We start from the raw sequence: 20,273 nt of genomic DNA, 5'->3' as shown, positions 1-20,273 counted from the left end.
CTGCTGCACCCGAACCGAGAAAACCTCTCTTTCACTGTCCCTTCCTATCATCTTATGAATGTTACCTGCTAATGTGTGTTTCCCCTTCTGGATCATGAGGTCCTTGCAGGCGTCTTAGGTGAGATTTATGTCACTTGGAGATGACATTTCACCACCCGTGGAGAGCACAGCACTTAGCATGCATTTGGAAGGTGTTAATGCCTTTTTTTTTTTTAAGATTTTATTTATTTATTTGACAGAGATCACAAGTAGGCAGAGAGGCAGGCAGAGAGAGAGGAGAAAGCAGGCTCCCTGCTGAGCAGAGAGCCCGATGTGGAGCTCGATCCCACAACTCTGGGATCATGACCTGAGCCGAAGGCAGAGGCTTTAACCCACTGAGCCACCAGGCGCCCCCCCCCTTTTTTAATAAAAAATGAGGAGCTACTTTTTTTTCTCCATCTTTTTATGTATGTATGTATTTTAAAGATTTTATTTATTTGTCCGAGAGAGAGAGCACAAGCAGTAGGAGCAGCAGACAGAGGGAGAAGCAGGCTCGGGGCTGAGCGAGGAGCACGAGGCCAGAGTCGGTCCCAGGACCCTGGGATCATTATCATGACCTGAGCCGAAAGCAGATGCTTAACCGACTGAGCCACCCAATTGTCCCCTCCATCTTTTTAAAAATAGATTTAATTTGTTTATTAGAGAGAGCATGCATACATAAGTTGGGTCAGGGACACAGGGAGAGGGAGAAGCAGAGTCCCCACTGAGTGCAGAGCCCAACACAGGACTCTATCCCAGGCCCCCGAGATCATGACCTGAGCCAAAGTCAGACGCTTAACCGACGGAGCCACCCAGGTGCCCCGTTCTCCAATTGTTTGGTATCTTTTTCATTTATTTTAGTTGATTAATTTTTTTTTTTTTGCATTGGTGCATCATTTCAGCACCAACCCCCAATTCTTGGATTAATTAATCCAAAATTCTTATGAGTTGTTTGTAACACAAACATCTGTTTGTAAATTGTTTGTAAAATTCTCATTTAAATTAGACCATCTTGGGGCACCTGGCTGCCTCATTCGGTGCAGCATGTTGACTCTTGGTCTCAGGATCTTGAGTTCAAGCCCCATGTTGGGCATGGAGCCTAGTTAAAACAAAACAAAACAAACAAAAAAAAATAAATAGGGCCACCTGGGTGGCTCAGTTGGTTAAGTATCTGCTTTCGGCTCAGGTCATGATCCCAGGGCCCTGGGATGGAGACCTGCATCAGGCTCCTTGCTCTAGTGGGGAACCTGCTTCTCCCTCTTCCTCTGCTGTTCCCTTTGCTTGGGCTCTCTCGCTCTCTTTTTCTCAAATAAATAAAATTTTTAAAAACGTAAAAAAAACCTGGAAAAATAAATACAACAAACAAACCAACCTCGATCCTTCTACCTAATTCAAGAGAGTGGTTAACTCTGGGGAGAGGGCAGATGGGCAGTGAGTTTGGATTTGGGGAGAGAGCCATGGGGACCTCAATTTTATCTACAGCATTGTATTTCTTTGAATAAGGGTTTTTCAGCCTGGGGACTATTGACATTTGGGGCCAGATACTTCTTTGTTGTGGGGGGCTGCCCTGATCTTTGTAGGATGTTTAACAACACCCTTGGCTTTTATCCATGAGATGCCCATCGCCCTCCCTAGTTGTGACAACGGAAAACACCTTCAGACATTGCCAGATGTCCCCTGGGGAGAAGAGTTGCCCCTCCTCCCCACCTCGAGAGCCACTGATTTATAATAAAACAAATAAGCCTAAATAGAGCAACTTAAGAAATGGAAAGAAAATGTGACCACGTGCTAAGTTAGAGGTGGGGGTTAGCACGTGATCATTTGCTATATTATTCTGTATCTTTAAACTCTTCTGGGAGACTCAAAAGGAAAATTTATCTTTTTCTTCTTCTCCTCCTCCTCCTCCTTCTTTTTTTTGTAAGATCCAAATCTTTTAGCTTGCTGATGATTGAAAGTGATGTTTCCCATCAATGGCTATGTCTGTCTCACCATAGGCTGGATACACCCTCACGAAACCAAGCCCCCGGGGATGCTGCTCTTTGATTCGCAACTTCACAGGCTTGTCTTACAGAGATCTTAGGTAATTCATCCTCAGTATTGATTGCTGTGTGCTGGCTTAGTTAATTGCTCCTTCCTTTTTTTTTTTTTTTTTTAAGATTTTATTTATTTGACACACACACACAGAGAATACAACAGGGGAGAGGGAGAGGGAGAAGGAAGCAGAAAGCCGGACGCCACGGGGCTCGATTCCAAGACTTTGGGAACCAAAGGCAGAGGCTTCACCCACTGAGCCTCCCAGGCACCCCTTAATTGATCCTTTCTGATTTCCAGTGATCCCTAACACCCTCTTTCATACTCTTCCCCCATCTAATCCATTCTTCACTCTGCTACAGAATGGGTTTTTCTTTCCCCCTAAGACACAAATATTTGACATTCCCTTGCTTAAAATCTTTCAAAATAAGGTTGAAATTCCTTAGCACGGTGCAATCCTGAGATGTGATTCCTATGCAAATCACCTGCAGCTAGCACAGACGCAGGGGGTAAGGCTCTGTCCCTAATAAGACTGCTCTCACCTTCCATGAGTCACAAGTTTAGGGCTGCCTAGGTGAACCAGCACTCCTGAAAAAATGGCTCAAAATTCAGGGGGTCCCTCAGCCACCTAAGGTATGATAATTTGCTACAACAGAACTCTCAGGAAAGTGCTATAGTTATGATTATCATTTTATTATAAAGGATAGAAATCAGGACTAGCCAAATGAAGAAATGCATAGGTGAGTTCTGGGAGCATCCTGCCTGTAGAGCTTCTGGGCACTTTCTTCATAGTGTCACCTTCCCAGCTCATCGATGTGTTCATCAAGCAGGAAATCCATTGGAGAATTGGTATCTGGAGTTTTACTGGGGTTTCATTATGTGGTCATGATTGGTGGCATTATTGGCCATGTGACTGAACTCAGCCTCTAACCCTATCCTCTCCCTGGAGGTCCCCTGGCTCAAAACCCCAATCCTCCAATCACATGGTTGGTCTCACGAGTGATCAACAGCCTGAGTCATCTTGTTAGCATAGACCCAGGTGTGGTCAGGGGCTCGTTGTGAAGAACAAAGAGTCACTTGGTAAATTCCAAAGATGTGGTGTTTGCCTCTGAGGAAGGACCAGGGACAAGGACGAAATTTTTTACTGTACCTCACATGGCACCCTTTGTGAGGAACTGACCACAGCTTCTCTCCCTTCACAGCAACCATATAGCCCCAGTTGAGGGTTCTCAGATACACCTGGCTGTTTTCTCATTTGGACTCCTGCCCTTGTTATTTCCCCTGCCTACCTTGGTTTGTCCTTGGTCTATTCGGTGAACTCCACCATTTGTCAAGACCCAGGTGAGCAGCTTTACTTCTGTGGAGCCAGACAGAGTTAATCCCCACCTCCCCAGTGTCGCTAGTGTCCCTTGTTCATTTATAGATTATCTTCGCACTTACTCTTCAGGCCGGAATTATTTGCTGGTGAGTCTGTATGTACTATTGGCAAGTAGTATTGTGACTTTGTGGAATAAGTGTTTTGTGGAGCTTTCTCTTTATTATTTGAAGTTATATTTGTCTTTCTAGAAAGTGTCCTCATGTTCGCCACCATTTTGCCACCCCACTCCTCATGCCCCAGCAGTGGGCGTCATCATGAACACCGCTCTTGAGTAACTCCTGGGTGGTTCAGTTGGTTCAGCCTCTGGCCCTTGATTTCAGCTCAGGTCATGGTTTCAGGGTTGTGAGATTGAGCCCTGTGCTGAGCCCTGCTTCGCAGAGTCTGCTTGACATTCTCCCTCTCGCTCTGCCCCTCCTCCACTCATGGGTGCTCTCTTTCTCTCTCTGTCTAAAATAAATACACCTTAAAACAAATAAAAACACCAAACCAACCCATCCCCTCCTGGCCACTGGTGGATAATCTACCATTTGCAGTCTTGTGACTCACAATCCCATCTGGCCATTCATGTTTTGGAAAACTCATGGATAAAGTCAGGAGTACCTGGGTGGCTGGCTTAGTGGGTTAAAGCCTCTGCCTTCAGCTCAGGTCATGATCCCAGGGTCCTGGAATCAATCCCTGTATGGGGCTCTCTGCTCAGCAGGGAGCCTGCTTCCCTTCCTTTCTCTCTGCCTGCCTCTCAGCCTACTTGTGATCTCTGTCTGTCAAACAAATAAATAAAATATTTTAAAAAACCCCTCATGGATAAAGTCAATGAGATAACATGTTGGAGGTTTGTTAAATATCTAGAAATAGGAACGGTTAAGTATATTGTGATTCCATTCATTGGATAAAAATATTATACATCTAATATATCTTTATGGCATTTGTATAAAACAGAGAGATGCTTACATTAGGAGGAAAAGTAATCACAACTATGATGAAAAAATATACCCATGAACGAAGATACCAGAAAAGCAGAAGAGAAAGAAAGAAAAGGCCTGTGTAGAAATACTCTGAAATAGTATTTGTCCTTGGGCATTGGAAATATGGGTGATTATTCTGCATTTTCTTCCTATGTCCCTGCACTTAAAACTTTTTCTGTATCAAGCATGTATTGAATGCTTAAAATGGGAAAGATACTTCTATCTGCATTCCTACACAGATGGGCGAAAGGTGAAACCAATTTAATTTAGATACTTTCACCGGAACTGGAAATTTTATAAGGGGAAAAAAAATCCACACTTTTGTTCCTTTGGGGTGTGACAAGAGGCGGTGAAAAGAGAGGTGTAGATGGGAAGTGAAGGGAGAGGTGTTACACAGGCCACTCCTGCCTCACACTTAAAAGATATGCGACCACAGGCCAGAGAGACAAAAGTCAACAAGATAAAGTAGTTTTTAAATGGAGACTGAGGCCAAACAAGTTCTTAAAATGTCACTTTTCTAGTCAAAGAAAGGCAGCCTAAATAGTGGAGATTTAACTCCGCTTATTTAAAAATTATTTAAAAAAAGAAAGTTTATTGTTGACTTCTTTCATTATCAATGGAATTATAAAGCATATGTCATTTTCTGGAAGAATTCTTATGACAACAAAAGCTGAAAATCCTTTCAGGCCATTTGGGGAGATGTGCTAGTTTGAGAGTTCGCTATCTGGGGTGCCTTGGTGAAGCAATCCGTTAAGCATCTGACTCTTGATTTCGGCTCAAGTCACGATCTTGGGGTCTTAAGATCGAGCCCTGCATCCTCCTTCTCCCTCCGCCCTTCCCCCCAGCTCAAGTGCGCGCGCTCTCTCTCTCTCTCTCTCTCTCTCTCTCGCTCTTTCTCAAAACCATTTTTTGTTGATTGTAAGAAATCCCTGCCATAGACCCTGGAAATACCCAAAGTCAGTAACAACAATAATAATAACAACAGTTAAAGTGAGCTCTTTCCATGCACTCTGGAGTGGGTTTTCCTATGGAGAAAAGACTAGTTGAAAGTTTACTTTTACTTTTGTTTTATGATAGAGTTTGCAAGGATCCAGCGAACTATGGCCATGGGTCAAATTGACCCACTCCTGATTTGTATATATCCCATGGGTTAAGAATAGTTTTTACCTTTATAAAGGTTGGAAGAAACAGAGAGAATACTTTGTGACATGTGAAAACTGTATGAAATTCAAGTTTCAATGTAGTTGCCACAGAGATGATTATGTCCTGCTAAGTCTAAAATATTTACTTTGTGACTCTTTTTAGAAAAAGTTTGCGGACCAACAGTTTAAAAGGTTAGTGTTTAACTTATTCAAACAACAAATTCAAAACCTTGGCGTGTTCTTAAGCTTTTAAAAAACCAGGTGGTAGTTAACACTTCTCTGAAATCTCCACCAACACAATCAAGATACAGAATATTTCTATTACTCCCAAGAGATTCTGCATCCCTCCCTCTGCTCCCACAGCTCTAGGCAACCGCTGATCTGCTTTTATTACTATATATTAATTTGGATTTCCTAGAATTTTATGTAAATAGAACCATATACTAAGTACTCTTGTGTCTGCCTCTTTTTATCCAGCCTACAGATTTTGAGATTCATTCATATTGTTGTGAGTATTAGTAGTTTGTTCCCTTTTATTGTTATGCCTTTTAAAAAAGTAAACTTTTGGGGGCGCCTGGGTGACTCAGTCATTAAGCATCTGCCTTCGGCTCTGGTCATGATCCCTGGGTCCTGGGATCGAGCCCCACATCTGGCTTCCTGTTTGGTGGGAAGCGTACTTCTCCCTTTCCCATTCCCCCTGCTTGTGTTGACTCTCTTGGTATCTCTCTGTCAATTAAATAAATGAATAAAATCTTTAAAAAATAATAAAAATTAAGGTTTTTAATTTTTAGTTTAAAAATTCTGTGTTATAGAATATTTCTATATTTCAGCAAAAAAGGACAAAATAGTACATGTACACATTATTTCTTTTAGAGGTACTTCAATTACCTGTCAAGTATTAATTTTTATAAAGATAAACAATTCTGACACATATAATAAACTTTAAATTCTCTTAGATGTTCTGAAACTCAGCCTAAATTACATGAGATTTCAACTTAAAATCAGAGGTTTATATCAGTTACTCAATTATCTGTTTTATTTTATTTTTTTTAAAAAAATTATTAATTTGATAGAGGGAGAGAGAGAGAGGGAACAAGATGGGGGAGGGCGGAAGGGAGAGGGAGAAGCAGACTAAGCACTGAGCAGGGAGCCTGATGTGGGGCTCTGATCCCAGGACCCTGGGATCATGACCTGAGCCGGAGGCAGATGCTTAACCAACTGAGCCACCCAGGTGCCCCATTTTTATTTTTAAAAAGTTATTTATTTATTTATTTTAGTAATCTCCACACCCATTGTGGGGCTCAAACTCATGACTCTGAGATCAAGAGTAGCAAGTTCTTCCTACTGAGTCAACCAGGCACCCCTTGAGTACACTTTAAAATTTTTCTTAAAAGGAGGGTCTCTTAAGCCAAATTCTCTCACACATTTGTAGCACAGAAAATATCTAACATGCCCAGATTTCCTTTTTTTTTTTTTAAAGATTTTTATTCATTTATTTGACAGAGAGAGATCACAAGCAGGCAGAGAGGCAGGCATAGAGAGAGGAAGGGAAACAGGCTCCCCGCTGAGCAGAGAGCCGGATGCGGGGCTCGATCCCAGGACCCCGGGACCATGACCCGAGCCAAAGGCAGAGGCCTAAACCACTGAGCCACCCAGGCGCCCCCCAGATTTCCTTTTGATTACAGAACCAATTCTGTGATTTTTAAAAAAGATTTTATTTATTTATTTTACAGAGATCACAAGTAAGCAGAGAGCCAGGCAGAGAGGGGGAAGCAGGCTCCCCACTGAGCAGAAAGCAGGACCCCAAGATCACGTCCCCAGCCAAAGGTGGAGGCCCAATCCACTGAGCCACCCAGGCACCCCTCTGTGATGCTTTTGATTCTCCCACGTGTTCCATATTATTTTTCTGGAGTAGAAAAATATGAAGCATTGAAGACTGTCATCATTCCAGCTATGCAAAGTGATCGGCTAAGGAGGCAGATGTTGCCCCAACTAACTGGAGTAACTTAGAGCCAGAGATTTTGGTAGAACCTGAGTTTCCTTAAGTTGCAGACAGGAAAAGTTTTACTACCCCTACCATTATACCCCTCCTTTTTAAAAATACTATGCCCAGTATTCTTCAAAGCATGAAGGGTACTCATTTTGGATTCACACGAGGTCTGTAGCTTTCTCAAGTCCAGCCGTTCCTTGATTAGATTTGTAACTATTTATACTATATCTATATGTATATATATGTACACATATATATATACATACACATATATGCATATATTTGAGACTTTATTAGATAGAGCACAAGCAGGGGGAGCAGGAGTGGGAGAGGGAGAGGGAGAAGCAGGCCCCCCGCTGAGCAGGGAGCCAGAGTTGGGCACCATCCCAGGGTCCTGGGGTCATGTCCTGAGCTGAAGGCAAAGGCTTAACCCACTGAAGCACCCAGGCGCCGGGTGGTAACGTGAATTCGGTCATCTCACATGGGTTTGAGATGGATCTGCAGTCACAACTCATATAATAGCTAACTTATCAAGTGCTTCTGTGGTCCAGGCACAATCACAACTAAGTACCTTAACTTACAATGCTCACTTAATCTTAGGAACATTTTGCAGAAGAGGAAACAAGCTTACGGAGTCTGATTACTTTAACCCAATAGTGATAGTGTGAGTTCAGGAGTCGAACTAGGATCCAGCTCCTGCTACTTTCAGCTTCGAAAGATTCTACTTCGGGGTCTCTGCATCTTCCCGGTTCTCACAGATGTCTTCAGGTGTCAATTTCAGGGAAGTGGCTCCGCCCCGCCCCGTCCTGGGTAGAGGACGAGTTAAAAAAAAAAAAAAAACAAAAAAAAAACCACACTTCCCAGAGTGCACCGCGAGCGCGAAGGACTCACTATCGGCGTCCGCTCTCCGGCGCCATTTCTGTAGAGGGGAACGGCAGTGTGGCCTGTAATCATGGCGCTGTTCCCAGCCTTTGCTGGCATTGGTGAGGCTCCCAGTAGCGGCAGCGCCAGGAAAGGTAAGCATACAGAAGGGATGAAGAAGGCACTTGGCGGGCATACAGCGGAGTTTCTCAGTCCTAGGCCCTTGCCTTGGATTTGTTTATCCACCTCTATCCCAGAGTTCTCCGCGGCGCTGCGAGGACTTCTGGGAAGGGAAGCCTCCTCGCTCCGTCCTGGCCTCGGCTTTGAGTTGCACAGCAACAGACGGAGAAAGAGAGAAGGAGGAGAGGCCCTGGGGCTGGGGCTTCGATGTTGTCATGCTCTTGGACCCCATTCTTGCTTTGAGCCTCAGTTACTTCACCTGTGAAACGGAGATAATAGTACTCTACATCTCAAGGAGATTTCTGATGCAAATGCTGGGTGTTCTTATTACATCTTTCTTCCTTTCCCGTTTTACTTATTTCTGAACTTCTTAGTGGGTTCATAGCTTTTTGTCGACCTAGAGCTAGGGATTAGGATCCAAAGCCTAATCGAACGCAGTTTTTCTCCAGAGGGGCACAGAATCTGGGAATCAGAACTGTTTATTGAGGGTCCCCAGGTGATGGCATTCCATATTCTATTTAGCATTAAACATTCCCAGGCCATCTGCATTATTAAAGATTGCGATAGGGGATTGTCATTTGAAGTAATTAATCCTTGGGTGCCTGGGTAGCTCAGTGGGTTGAGCCTCTGCCTTTAGCTCAGGTCATGATCTCAGGGTCCTGGGATCAAGCCCCGCATTGAGCTCTCTGCTCAGCAGGGAGCCTGCTTCCCCCTCTTTCTCTGCCTGCCTCTCTGCCTACTTGTGATCTCTCTTTCTGTCAAATAAATAAATAAAATCTTTAAAAAAAATAATTAGTCCTAGATCATGCACTTACGTGGCAGAGTCCAATTGTGTCTCATACCTCTTTTATATCCTCTCATGGTTCCTTCACTTCTTTTTTGGTAATGCTGTTCATAATTTTGAGTAATTTCTTATATAATTAGTATAAGTTTTGGCTGTCTTTTACTGGATTGTAACCTCCATGTGGTCAGGGATAGTGTCTAACATTGTAACATACTTTGATCTGAGCATAAGTCTAGAATATAGTAGGTGTTCAACAAATGGTTGCTGAATATACAAACCAGTAATAGGTGATGTGGGAAACAAAGGCAGGAGAAACATTATTAAATTTTCTTACTACCTACAGCCCATTGACAAGTTCTTAAAATAAGTAGAGTGCTCTTCCTCTAGGAACTCCGCTGCCTCAATGTCTATACTTTGCTAAGGTCAAAAGGCCCTGGAACCCTTGCTTCCAAAATTCGTTAGTGACTCAGGCTATCCCTAACCCTCTCCCAGCTTGAAAGTATATAGTGGGCCACTCATTGTGACCCCAGTGCAGCTCTTTCTGCCCAAGGGTCCTGTCCCCTTGCTTTAATAAAGCTAGCTTTTTGCATCAAGGAGTCTCATGAATTCTTTCTTGGCCCTCATCTTCGAACCCTAACTTCTTCCCTACATCAATGTTTATTTTTAAAAAGTAACAGAAAAGGTCAGATGTAACAGATGTCACAGGTGAACTACAGGAATACTGACTTCTGAGAGGAGGTTCAAAGAAGGTTTATTTAGGAGATAACTTTGGCGATGGGTCTTCATGAAGGTAGGATTTGGACAGATGGAGATAGTGGAAGGACATTCCAGTTCCTTCAAAGAGATGCAGGAAGAAAACTGTGTGACCTATGCAGAAAATTACTAATAGCCCAGTTTGTTTGAAAATACAGAGGCATAAAGGGGAATCCTTTTGGGAAATGTGGTTGGGTCTGGTGGTGAGGGAGGGTAGTGACTTGAGTAACAGGTGAGAGGTTTATCCTTTATTTGGGGACGGTGAAATGGGAAGTTTACAGGGGAGTGTCACCCTTGTCATTTATCTTTTTTTTTCTTTTTAAAGTTTTTTTTTTTTTTTAAGATTTTATTTATTTAGTTGACAGAGAGAGATCACAAGCAGACACAGAGGCAGGCAGAGAGAGAGAGAGAGGGAAGCAAATTCCCCGCTGAGCAGAGAGCCCGATGCGGGACTCGATCCCAGGACCCCGAGATCATGACCTGAGCCGAAGGCAGCGGCTTAACCCACTGAGCCACCCAGGCGCCCCCCTTGTCATTTATCTTAACCAGTATTTATTGGACATGTTCAGGTAGTCAATGGCAGTATAATGTTTGTAGGAGAGCTTTTTATGCAGCCCTGTATTTTTAAAAAATTTGAATATTATCACTTGATGAAATTAACTGTAATTCTTTAATATCATCTGATTTCCAATCAGTTTTCATATTTCCCAAGTTGTCTCAAAAATGGCCTCTTAATGCTACTTCAAGACAGGATCCCCAAAGGATACAACACTGTATTTTGTGGATATATCTCTTAGGTGCTTTTAAAATATGAAACGGTTTCTCCTTTTCCTCCATTTTCCCTTGTGATATATTTGTTGAGGAAAATGGGTCATTTGTCCTTTAGACATTTCCCACCAGATCCTTCTGGTGATATTTAGCATGCTTCTCTATCCCAGTATTTCCTGTGAGCTGGCAATTAGATCTAGAGAGTTAATTAGATTCAGATATAATTTTCTAAATTGAAAATACCTGGTCGGGGTATTCGCTGTTGACTCTGGTCGGGAGGATGGGCTTTCGAGTTTTCTTTCAGAAATGTTAAGCTTGATCAGTGATTTCTTGGTCCATCCTGACTGAGGCATTATGGGGCTGCCCATCAGTCTTTCACCTAGTGATCTTTGCAGCCTTTTATAATTATTGCTTAGAGGCATTATTTCATTGGGGTCACAAAATGGTTATTTTCTAATTTTAAATTTTCCTCCTATATTAACATCAATTATTCTATAAACTTCCTGTCAACACTACTGCGATACCTTGAAATAGAATTCAGGCAGGAAAGACAGGATGAATGGTTGATTCATTTCCTTTGTCAGGGTTCAGAAAATGAGTTGGGGTCCCTGCAGCTTTTAGAGGTCTCAGATCCTCTTCATTATGAACTCTTGAATTTTTAACACTTGTATTTTAATCCATTGCACATACTGTTTTTCTTATGCTCGAATTATCCCATCTGTGGCTACTGGGAGCCTAATTAAGTTTGGTGTGTGTCTTTTTGACATGACCCAGATGTCTTAATTGCTTCCTTGCTTTCTGGCCTAAAAGATGCCCAGAGCTCATCACTTACATGTTTTGTTAGGGCCTGGAATTGGCTGTCTCTCTAAAAAACATGGTTTCTTTTAGTGGAAAATGATATGGGAAGGTTAAAACCACAGGTTGGTGTTTGGAGTACCAGTTGCGCTGGGTTGTCATTACTTCTAGACATTTTGGTCAAAACCAGGAAGAGAGAAGTATATCATGAATTCACCTTGGTATTTCCAGGCCTAATTTAAGATTGTGAGATTTTTTCTTTATTTCTTTTTATAATTTAATTTGTGATTTATACATACATTTGTAATTTAATGTTTATTTTTCTTTCCTTTGATGCTGAAAATCTTAGTTCCTGGGGCACCTGGCTGGCTTGGTGGGTGGAGTGTATGACTCTTGATCTTGGGGTTGTGAGTTTGAGTCCCATGTTGGGTGTGGAGATAAAAAATAACATCTGTTAAAAAAAAAGTCGGGGTGCCTGGGTGGCTCAGTTGGTTAAGCAACTGCCTTTAGCTCAGGTCATGATCCTGGAGTCCTGGGATCAAGTCCCACATCGGGCTCCCAGCTCCATGGGGAGCCTACTTCTCTCTCTGACCTTCTCCCTCTCATGCTCTCTCTCATTCTCTCTCTCTCTCAAATAAATAAAAATAAAATCTTAAAAAAAGTCGTAGTTCCTAATGCCACCAGTACAACTGTGTATATGTTCAAAATAACAGTAGTAATATGATTAATATAAATAGTTTAATATTTCATTGTGGTTCTTTTTGTCCTTAGGATGTATCCTGCAGCAGATGTGTGGTCAAATGGCCGTGTTTTAAAATCACTTGAAATAATTCTCTGCGTGGTTTTGTCACCAGTTTGACATATAGTTAGGTATAGTTGTTTTTAATTTTTAGGGATTGCTTTTTTTTCTTGTTTTTGAATTGATCCTGTTTTATAGTGTTCTGAAACATTTGCATGGTCCTGAGGTTGAAAATGTAAACCAGGTATATTCAGAGAAAAAAAAGGCTTTCATTTCTGTTCCTCCAGCCTGCTACTTTCTTTTTTCTGTGGGTTAGAATTTTAGTCAGTCAATGATATCCTTCCATTTTTTTCTCAATATGAGTAACTACATTTCTTTCTCTACCTTAAATGCAGGCTATTCTACATTTTATTTCTTTCTCTCTCTTTTTTTTTTTTTTTTAAAGATTCACTTCTTGGGGCGTCTGGGTGACTCAGTTGTTAAGTGTCTGCCTTCAGCTCAGGTCGTGATCCCAGGGTCCTGGGATCGAGCCCCACATCCCGCTCCCTGCTCAGCAGGAAGCCTCCTTCTCCCTCTTCCACTCCCCCTGCTTGTCTTCCCTCTCTTGCTGTGTCTCTGTGTCAAATAAATAAAATCCTTAAAAAAATAAATATTTACTTCTTTATTTTAGAATGAGAGAGAGCTCCAGCAAGCAGAGGGAGGGGCAGAGGGAGAGAATCCTGAAGCAGCCTCCCTGCTGAGCACAGGGCGTGATGCGGGGCTTAATCTCAGGACCCTGAGACCATGACCTGACCTGAAATCAAGAGTCAGACACTTAACCAGCTGAGCCACCCAGGCACCCCACTGTTATGCATTTTTTAATTTTTAATTTTTTAAAAAGATTTATTTTAGACAGCACAAGATTGGAGGGGCCAGAGGGAGAATCCTTTTTTTTTTTTTTTTTAAGATTTTATTAGAGAGAGAGAGAATGAGCAGGGGAGGGGCAGAGGACAAGCAGACTTCCCATTACGTGATGAGCTGGATGTTGGGCTCAGTCCTAAGACCCTGAGGTCTTGACCTGAGCTGAAGTCAGATGCTTAACCCACTGAGCCACCCAGGCGCCCCGTAGAGAGAGACTCTTAAGCAGATACCCTGCTGAGTGCAGAGCCAGACAGGGCTTGATCTCATGACCCAGAGATCACAACCTGAGCTAAAATTAAAAATGCCCTGCCTCTTTTGCATTTTAGCTGAAATCCCAGAGATAACTCTACAGTCTGTGCCCTCTACAGTATGAGATCTTCCTCATTTCTTTTGATTGATAGAACTCCATCGTGTGATGCCATATGGTTTAATCAGACAGATTCCTATTAAGAACATTTAGACTGTTTCCGTTCTTCTGCTGTTATAAATAGAAGCACTGTACTGTTTTTTTTAACACATGATGTTACATTAGTTGCAGGTGTACAACATAGTGATTCCCCCACTTTATACCTTATCACTGCAAGTGTGGCCGTCACATCACCACCCACCGCTGTTACAGTATCATTGACTCAGTTCCCTACCCTCTGCCTCTTATTCCTGTGATTTATTCATTACATCACTGGAAGCCTGTATCTACCACTCCCCTTCACCCATTTTGCCCATCCCCCGGCAACCTCTCAGTTCTTCATATTTATAAACAATTCTGCTTTTTGTTTATGCAGTGTATTGTAGATTCTATATATAAGTGAAATCATGTGGTATTTTTGTTTCTAAGATTTCACTTAGCATCATACCCTTTTAGGTCCATTTATGTTATCGCAAATGGCAAGATCTCATCCTTTTTTATGGCTGAGTAGAAATTCCTTATTATTTTTATTTTTATATACAAATCACATTTTTTTTTACTGATTTGTCTATTGAAGAACACTTGGGCTGCTTCCATATCTTGGCTATTGTAAATAATGCTGCAGGAAACATAAGGGTGCATATGTCTTTTTGATTTCTTTGGGTAAATACTGAGGAGTAGAATTATTGGATTGTATGGTATTTGTGTTTTTAATTTTTTGAGGAATCTCCATACTGTTTTCCATATTGGTTGTACCAGTTAGCTTCCCATTAACAGTACACAAATGTTCCTTTTTTCCACATCCTTGCCAGCACTTGTTATTTCTTGCCTTTTTTTAAATTTTAGCCATTCTGACAGGTGTGAGGTGGTTTTCTTGGGTTTTGATTCGCCTTTCCCTGATGAGGAGTGATGGTGAGCATCTTTCCATGTGTCTGGTGGCCACTTGGATGTCTTCTTTGGAAAATTGTCTATTCATGTCCTTGCCCATTTTTTTGTACTTCTTGCCTTACACTGTAACATGTTCTAAAAATGTAAGATCATTGGGGCACCTGAGTGGCTCAGTTGGTTAGGGGTCTGCCTTTAGCTTCGGTCATGATCCCAAGGTCCTGGGATCAAGCCCTGCATTGGGCTGCTGCTCAGCAGGGAAGTCGTCTTCTCCCTCTTGCTCTACTCCTGCTTGTGTTCTCTCTCTCTCTCTCTTTCTCTCTCCCCCTCTCACTCACTCTCTCAAATAAATAAATAAAATCTTTTTAAAAATGTAAGATCATTAATAGTAGTGCAGAGTTTTAATTAAAAAAAAAAAAAACTTAACTGCTGGACAGAACAGACAGGCAGTACCCAAGTGAGTGACAGCAGCTCTGCTCCTCACTCTGGAGGTAACTGTTAAGTGTTAGGACAGGATTTAAGTAGGCATCGTTCAGTAAGAGGTTTGAGGGGGGAAATAGAGCAACATTCATTCTTTCAACAAACAGGTATATAGTACCTCCATTGTGTTAGGAGCAGCAGAGAGCCTCCAGTGTCTGACCCCTCCAATTCTCAAGTTTTCCTTCTGTGCCCTCAGACAATTTATTAGGATTTTATACTCTAAAGCACTGTTGCTTGGGTGTTGAATATTTGGACAGAGTTAGGAAAGATGTCCGTTCATTTAATCCTCATAACAATATATGAAGCAGGTATATTATCCATATTGGGGAAGGAAACTAAACTCACTTTTTTTTTTCTTTAAAACCTACTCTTCTTCCTGTTTCCGCATATCGGAAAATGGCACCACCATTCCCCCCAAGCCAGAACTGAGACCCATACTTTGACTTCTCCTCCTCCCCTCACCCCCATTCAGTTCTTCATCCCATCCTTCCAAATAACTCTTTTCCCAACCCTGAAGTTTGTACCTCTTAATCCCTTCCATGTATTTTGCCCATCCACTCGCCCTGTTCCCCTCTGGTAGCTCTCAGTTTGTGCTCTGCATTTATAGGTCTGATTTTCTTTTGTTTGTTCGTTTATTTTTTAGATTCTACATCTAAGTGAAATTGCAGTATTTGTCTTTCTCTGACTTATTTAATGTAATACCTTCTAGGTTCATCTATGTTGTTGCAAATGGCAAAATCTCACTTTTTTATGGCCTAGTGATATTCCCTAGAGAGAGAGAAAGAGAGAGGGAGAGGGAGTGTGTGTGTGTGTGTGTGTGTGTGCATGTGTGCACATATACACATACTACATCTCTTTTTTTAAGATTTAACTTATTTATTTGACAGAGAGAGAGCATTAGCAGGGAGGAGAGGGAGAAGCAGGTTCCCTGCCTAGCAGGGAGCTTGATGTGGGGCTCGATCCCAGGACCCTGGGATCATGACCTGAGCTTAAGGCAGACACTTCACCAACTGAGACACCCAGATGCCCTACACACTACATCTTTATCTACTCATCTGTTGATGGATGTTTAAGTGCTTTCATCTCTTGGCTACTGTAAATAATGATGCAGTGAATGTAGAGGTGCGTATGTCTTTTTGCATTAGGTTTTTTTTCCTTAGGATAAATACCCAGAAGTGGGATTGCTGACTCCTATGGTATTTATAGTTTTAAGTTTTTGAGGAACCTCCATACTGTTTTCCACAGTGGCTACACCAGTTTGCATTCCTACCAACAGTGCGTAAGGGTTATTTTTTTCCTGCACATCCTTGCCAACGCTTATTTCTTGTCTTTTATTTTAGCCATTCCAACAGGCATGAGGTGGTGGCTCATTGTGGTTTTGATTTGCATTTCCCGGATGCTGAGTGGTGTTGAGTGTCTTCGTGTGTCTGTTGGCCATCCAGATGTCTTTGTTGGAAAAATGTCTATTCACGTCCTCTGCCCATTTTTTTTTTTTTAAAGATTTTATTTATTTATTTGACAGAGAAATCACAAGTAGGCAGAGAGAGAGGGGAAAGCAGGCTCCCCGCCAAGCAGAGAGCTTGATGCAGGGTTCCATCCCAGGACCCCAAGACCATGACCTAAGCCGAAGGCAGTGGCTTAACCCTCTGAGCCACCCAGGCGCCCCCTCTGCCCATTTTTTGATTAGATTGTTTAATGGGTATTGAGTTGAATGAGTTCTTTATATATTTTGGTTATTAACACCTTATTAAATATGTCATTTGCAAATATCTTCTCCCATTCCGTAGGTTGTCTTTTTGGTTTTTTGAGTTTCCTTTGCAGTGCAAAAGGTTTTTAGTTTGATAGAGCGCCGATTGTTTATTTTTGCTTTTGTTGCCCTTGCCTGACATGACAGGTCCAAAAAAATGTTGCTAAGACTAATGTCCAAGAGCTTAGTACCAATGTGTTCTTTTAGGAACTTTATGGTTTCAGTTCTTACATTTAAGTGTTTTACTCATTTTGAATTTATTTTTGTGTATGGTATAAGATAGTTGCCCAGTTTCGTGCTTTTGCATGTAGCTATCCGTTTTCCCAACGCTGTTTATTGAAGAGACTGTCTTTTCCTCATTGAATTTTCTTGGCTCCTTTGTTGTAGATTAAATGACCACATAAGTGCGGATTTATTTTACGCTCTTTATTCTGTCTCATTGATCTGTGTCTGTTTTTGTGCCAGTACCATACTATTTTTATTATTACAGCTTTGAAGTGTAATTTAAAATCTGGGGTGTGATACTTCCATCTTTCTTTTTCTTTCTCAAGATTTCTTTAGGCTATTCAAGGGCTTTTGTGGTTTCATACAAACCTTAGGATTATTTTGTTCTAGTTTTGTGAAAAATGCCATTGTTATTTTGATAGGGATTGCCTTGGAGCTTGTAGATTGCTTTGGGTAGTATGGACATTTTAATTCTAGACATGAGCGTAGTGTATCTTTTATACCATTTGTGTCATCTTCAGTTTCTTTCATCGGTGTATTACAGTTTTTGGAGCACTGGTCTTTCACTTCCTTGGTTAAATTTATTCCTGGGCATCTTATTCTTTCTGATGCAGTTGTAGATAGGATTGTTTTTTTATTTTCCTTTCTGATAGTTTATAATTAGTGTATAGATACACATCAGGTTTCTGTATATCAATTTTGTATCCTGCAACTTTACTGAATTCATTTATTCTAAAAGTTTTCTTGTGGAGTCATTAGGGTTTTCTGTATATAGTTTCATGTCCTCTCCAAACAGTGATGGTTTTACTTCTTCCTTACTAATTTGGATGCCTTTTATTTCTTGTCTGGTTGCTGTGGCTGGGAGTTCTAGTGCTGTGTTAAATGAAAGTGGCAAGAGCGGGCATCCTTGGCTTACTCCTGATCTTAGAGAAAGGGCTTTCAGTTTTTCACCATTGAGTATAATGCTGGCTGTGCGTTTGTCCTGTATGGCCCTTATTACGTGGAGATATATTTATACCCTCTTGGCTGGGAGTTTTGATCATGAAAGGCTATTGAGCTTTGTTCAATGCTTTTTCTGCATCCATTGAGGTGGTATGGTTTTTATCCTTTATTTTGTTCTTGTGTATTATGCTGATTGATTTGTGGATTGTGAACCAAACCTGGAATAAATCTCACCTGATCATGGTGTAGGATCCTTTCAATGTACTGTTGAATTCAGTTTGCTAACTTTCTCCTGAGCCAGGTAACTCTTCGGTTCACTAGCTTACCCCTATTCTCACTGCCACTTCCCAGTTCTGTCTGTCCTCACCCCCTGGAGTGACGACAGCCTCCTAACAGTCTCCCTGTCTCCAGTCCCACCTTCCCTCCCTGAACCACTCTCCATACTGTAGGCGGAATGTTAAAGTGCATTTATTTAAAAACACCATGTGCCATTCGCTGGTATGAACGCTTTATAAATATTAACTCACTTGAGTCATGACCCTATGAAGCTGGTACTATTCTCTGGGTTTTTAAGGAGGAGGAAGTGGAGTCACAGAGCCCATGAGTAACCCGTCTGCGGGCAGGTGCCTGGCAGCCGCAGAACTAGGATCTGAGCTCCGTCAGCCCAGCTACGAACTTGCACTCTCGCAGACTGCTTGTTCGCCGCTGCCCTTCAGAATCCTGGATCTGACTTTGTCCCTCTGGTGCAGAGCTCTTGAGTGTCTGTCCCTTGCTTTTAGGATAAGCCCAAACTCTGACATGTTTGTAAGGCCCCCAGCCTCTCCAGCTTCATTGTGCCCCCACTTGCTCTCCCTCCCAATGGTCCAGATGTAACAGCCTCCTGCTGGTTTCCAGAGCCCCGCTTTTCCGCTTTCAAGCCTTTGTACTGCCACTTCTTCTACCTAGACTCTCCCTAGGAGCAGGTTAGCCTCACTTCTCCTACTGGTCTTGCTGAGCTGTTCTCCCGGGCAGCTTCTTCTGACCCATACCTAGTCCGGATCATGTGCTCCCATTAGACCCTCGGTGTTTTCTTTGTCTTGACATTTGTCACTTTGCATGTAAGTGACTGCAAGTGTGTCAGTGCCCTAGGGTCAGGATGCGTTTGTCTTGTTTGCTGTGTGTACCTAGCTCCTAGAACAGTGCCTGGCTTTCAGTAAGGAAAAAAAACCAACCTGAGTGAAAAAAAAAGAGTCCAAGATTAAGTATTTTGTTAAGAGTTGCACTACCAGTAAACAGTAAAGCCAGTATCTGAACACAGGTCCTTCTAGTTTAGACACTTGCATTATAAATCACACTGTGATATTAGAATGTTGGGGTTTGGACTCTTTAAACATTACTTTTGGGATTCCCGGGTCTCTTCAAATTGCAGGTTAACTCCGGAGAAGGGCTGACTTTGGCTGGGTACTCTGTAATCACCATCTTTTTTTTTTTTTTTTTAAGATTTTATTTATTTATTTGACAGACAGAGATCACAAGTAGGCAGAGAGGCAGGCAGAGAGAGGGGAGGAAGCAGGCTCCCCGCTGAGCAGAGAGCCCAATGCGGGTCTCGATCCCAGGACCCTGGGATCATGACCTGAGCCGAAGGCAGAGGCTTTAACCCACTGAGCCACCCAGGCGCCCCTGTAATCACCATCTTAAAAGCAGTTTTTAGCCACGTTTGCTGGTGCTTTGTGTACAGATGTTTGCGTGCTCGGTTTCCTTGTCCGAAAAGAAGGATTTTGATCAAAATGAAGAGCTTGGCTCGCTCTTATTGAAGGAAGAGTCCCCTTCCCTAGTATATATGCTAACTGATTACCCTCAACCTTGGAAGTGTCTTCTGAATTATTCCTGGAGGCGTGGTGCTCACTGGAGTTCACAGAAACCAGTAATCAGTGCTGTTTTGTTATAATAGAATGGGCAAGGGGTGAACTGGGATGTTTTATCCGGTTGTGATTCAAAAATTTTTTTTTAATTTAAAATGATTCATGGTGATTTCATCATCCCTCCATCCAGTGGAATTGAATTAGAGCATTTTCACTAGCAATGGGGAAGTAGCATGCTGTTTATCATAAATTTATCATGAACTTATCATAAAACGCGTGTCAACTTAGGGATGTTCATTATATAATTTTCTGTAAAATTATACATGCGTAGTTCTTCCAGCTACCTGCCTGATTTTTGTTAGGCAATGGTTCTAAAGTGGTTTTCTGCCTGATGCTTCTACCCTTCTTTTCCTAGGGCTGTGTGTGTGTGTGTGTTTGTGTGTTTG

At 42.0% G+C, this 20,273-nt stretch overlaps 1 protein-coding gene across 1 annotated transcript in view; it reads left to right on the top strand.

Annotated features, from left to right (window-relative positions):
• The first annotated feature begins 8,402 nt into the window (after window positions 1–8,402).
• The window catches only part of NRDE2 (NRDE-2, necessary for RNA interference, domain containing), a 48,439-nt gene continuing 36,568 nt past the window's right edge, over window positions 8,403–20,273 (top strand). The window contains exon 1 of the mRNA XM_032878624.1: window positions 8,403–8,537. Within this exon, the coding sequence (XP_032734515.1) occupies window positions 8,474–8,537 (64 nt within the window). The 5' untranslated portion in view covers window positions 8,403–8,473. The remainder of the gene's footprint in view (window positions 8,538–20,273) is intronic.

The sequence above is a fragment of the Lontra canadensis genome, unplaced genomic scaffold (genome assembly GCF_010015895.1).
Source record: "Lontra canadensis isolate GAN:19392208 unplaced genomic scaffold, GSC_riverotter_1.0 scaffold64, whole genome shotgun sequence".
Taxonomy (NCBI): Eukaryota; Metazoa; Chordata; class Mammalia; order Carnivora; family Mustelidae; genus Lontra; species Lontra canadensis.
Note: the sequence above shows the minus strand (reverse complement) of the source record. Positions and strands in the feature narration are given on the sequence as shown.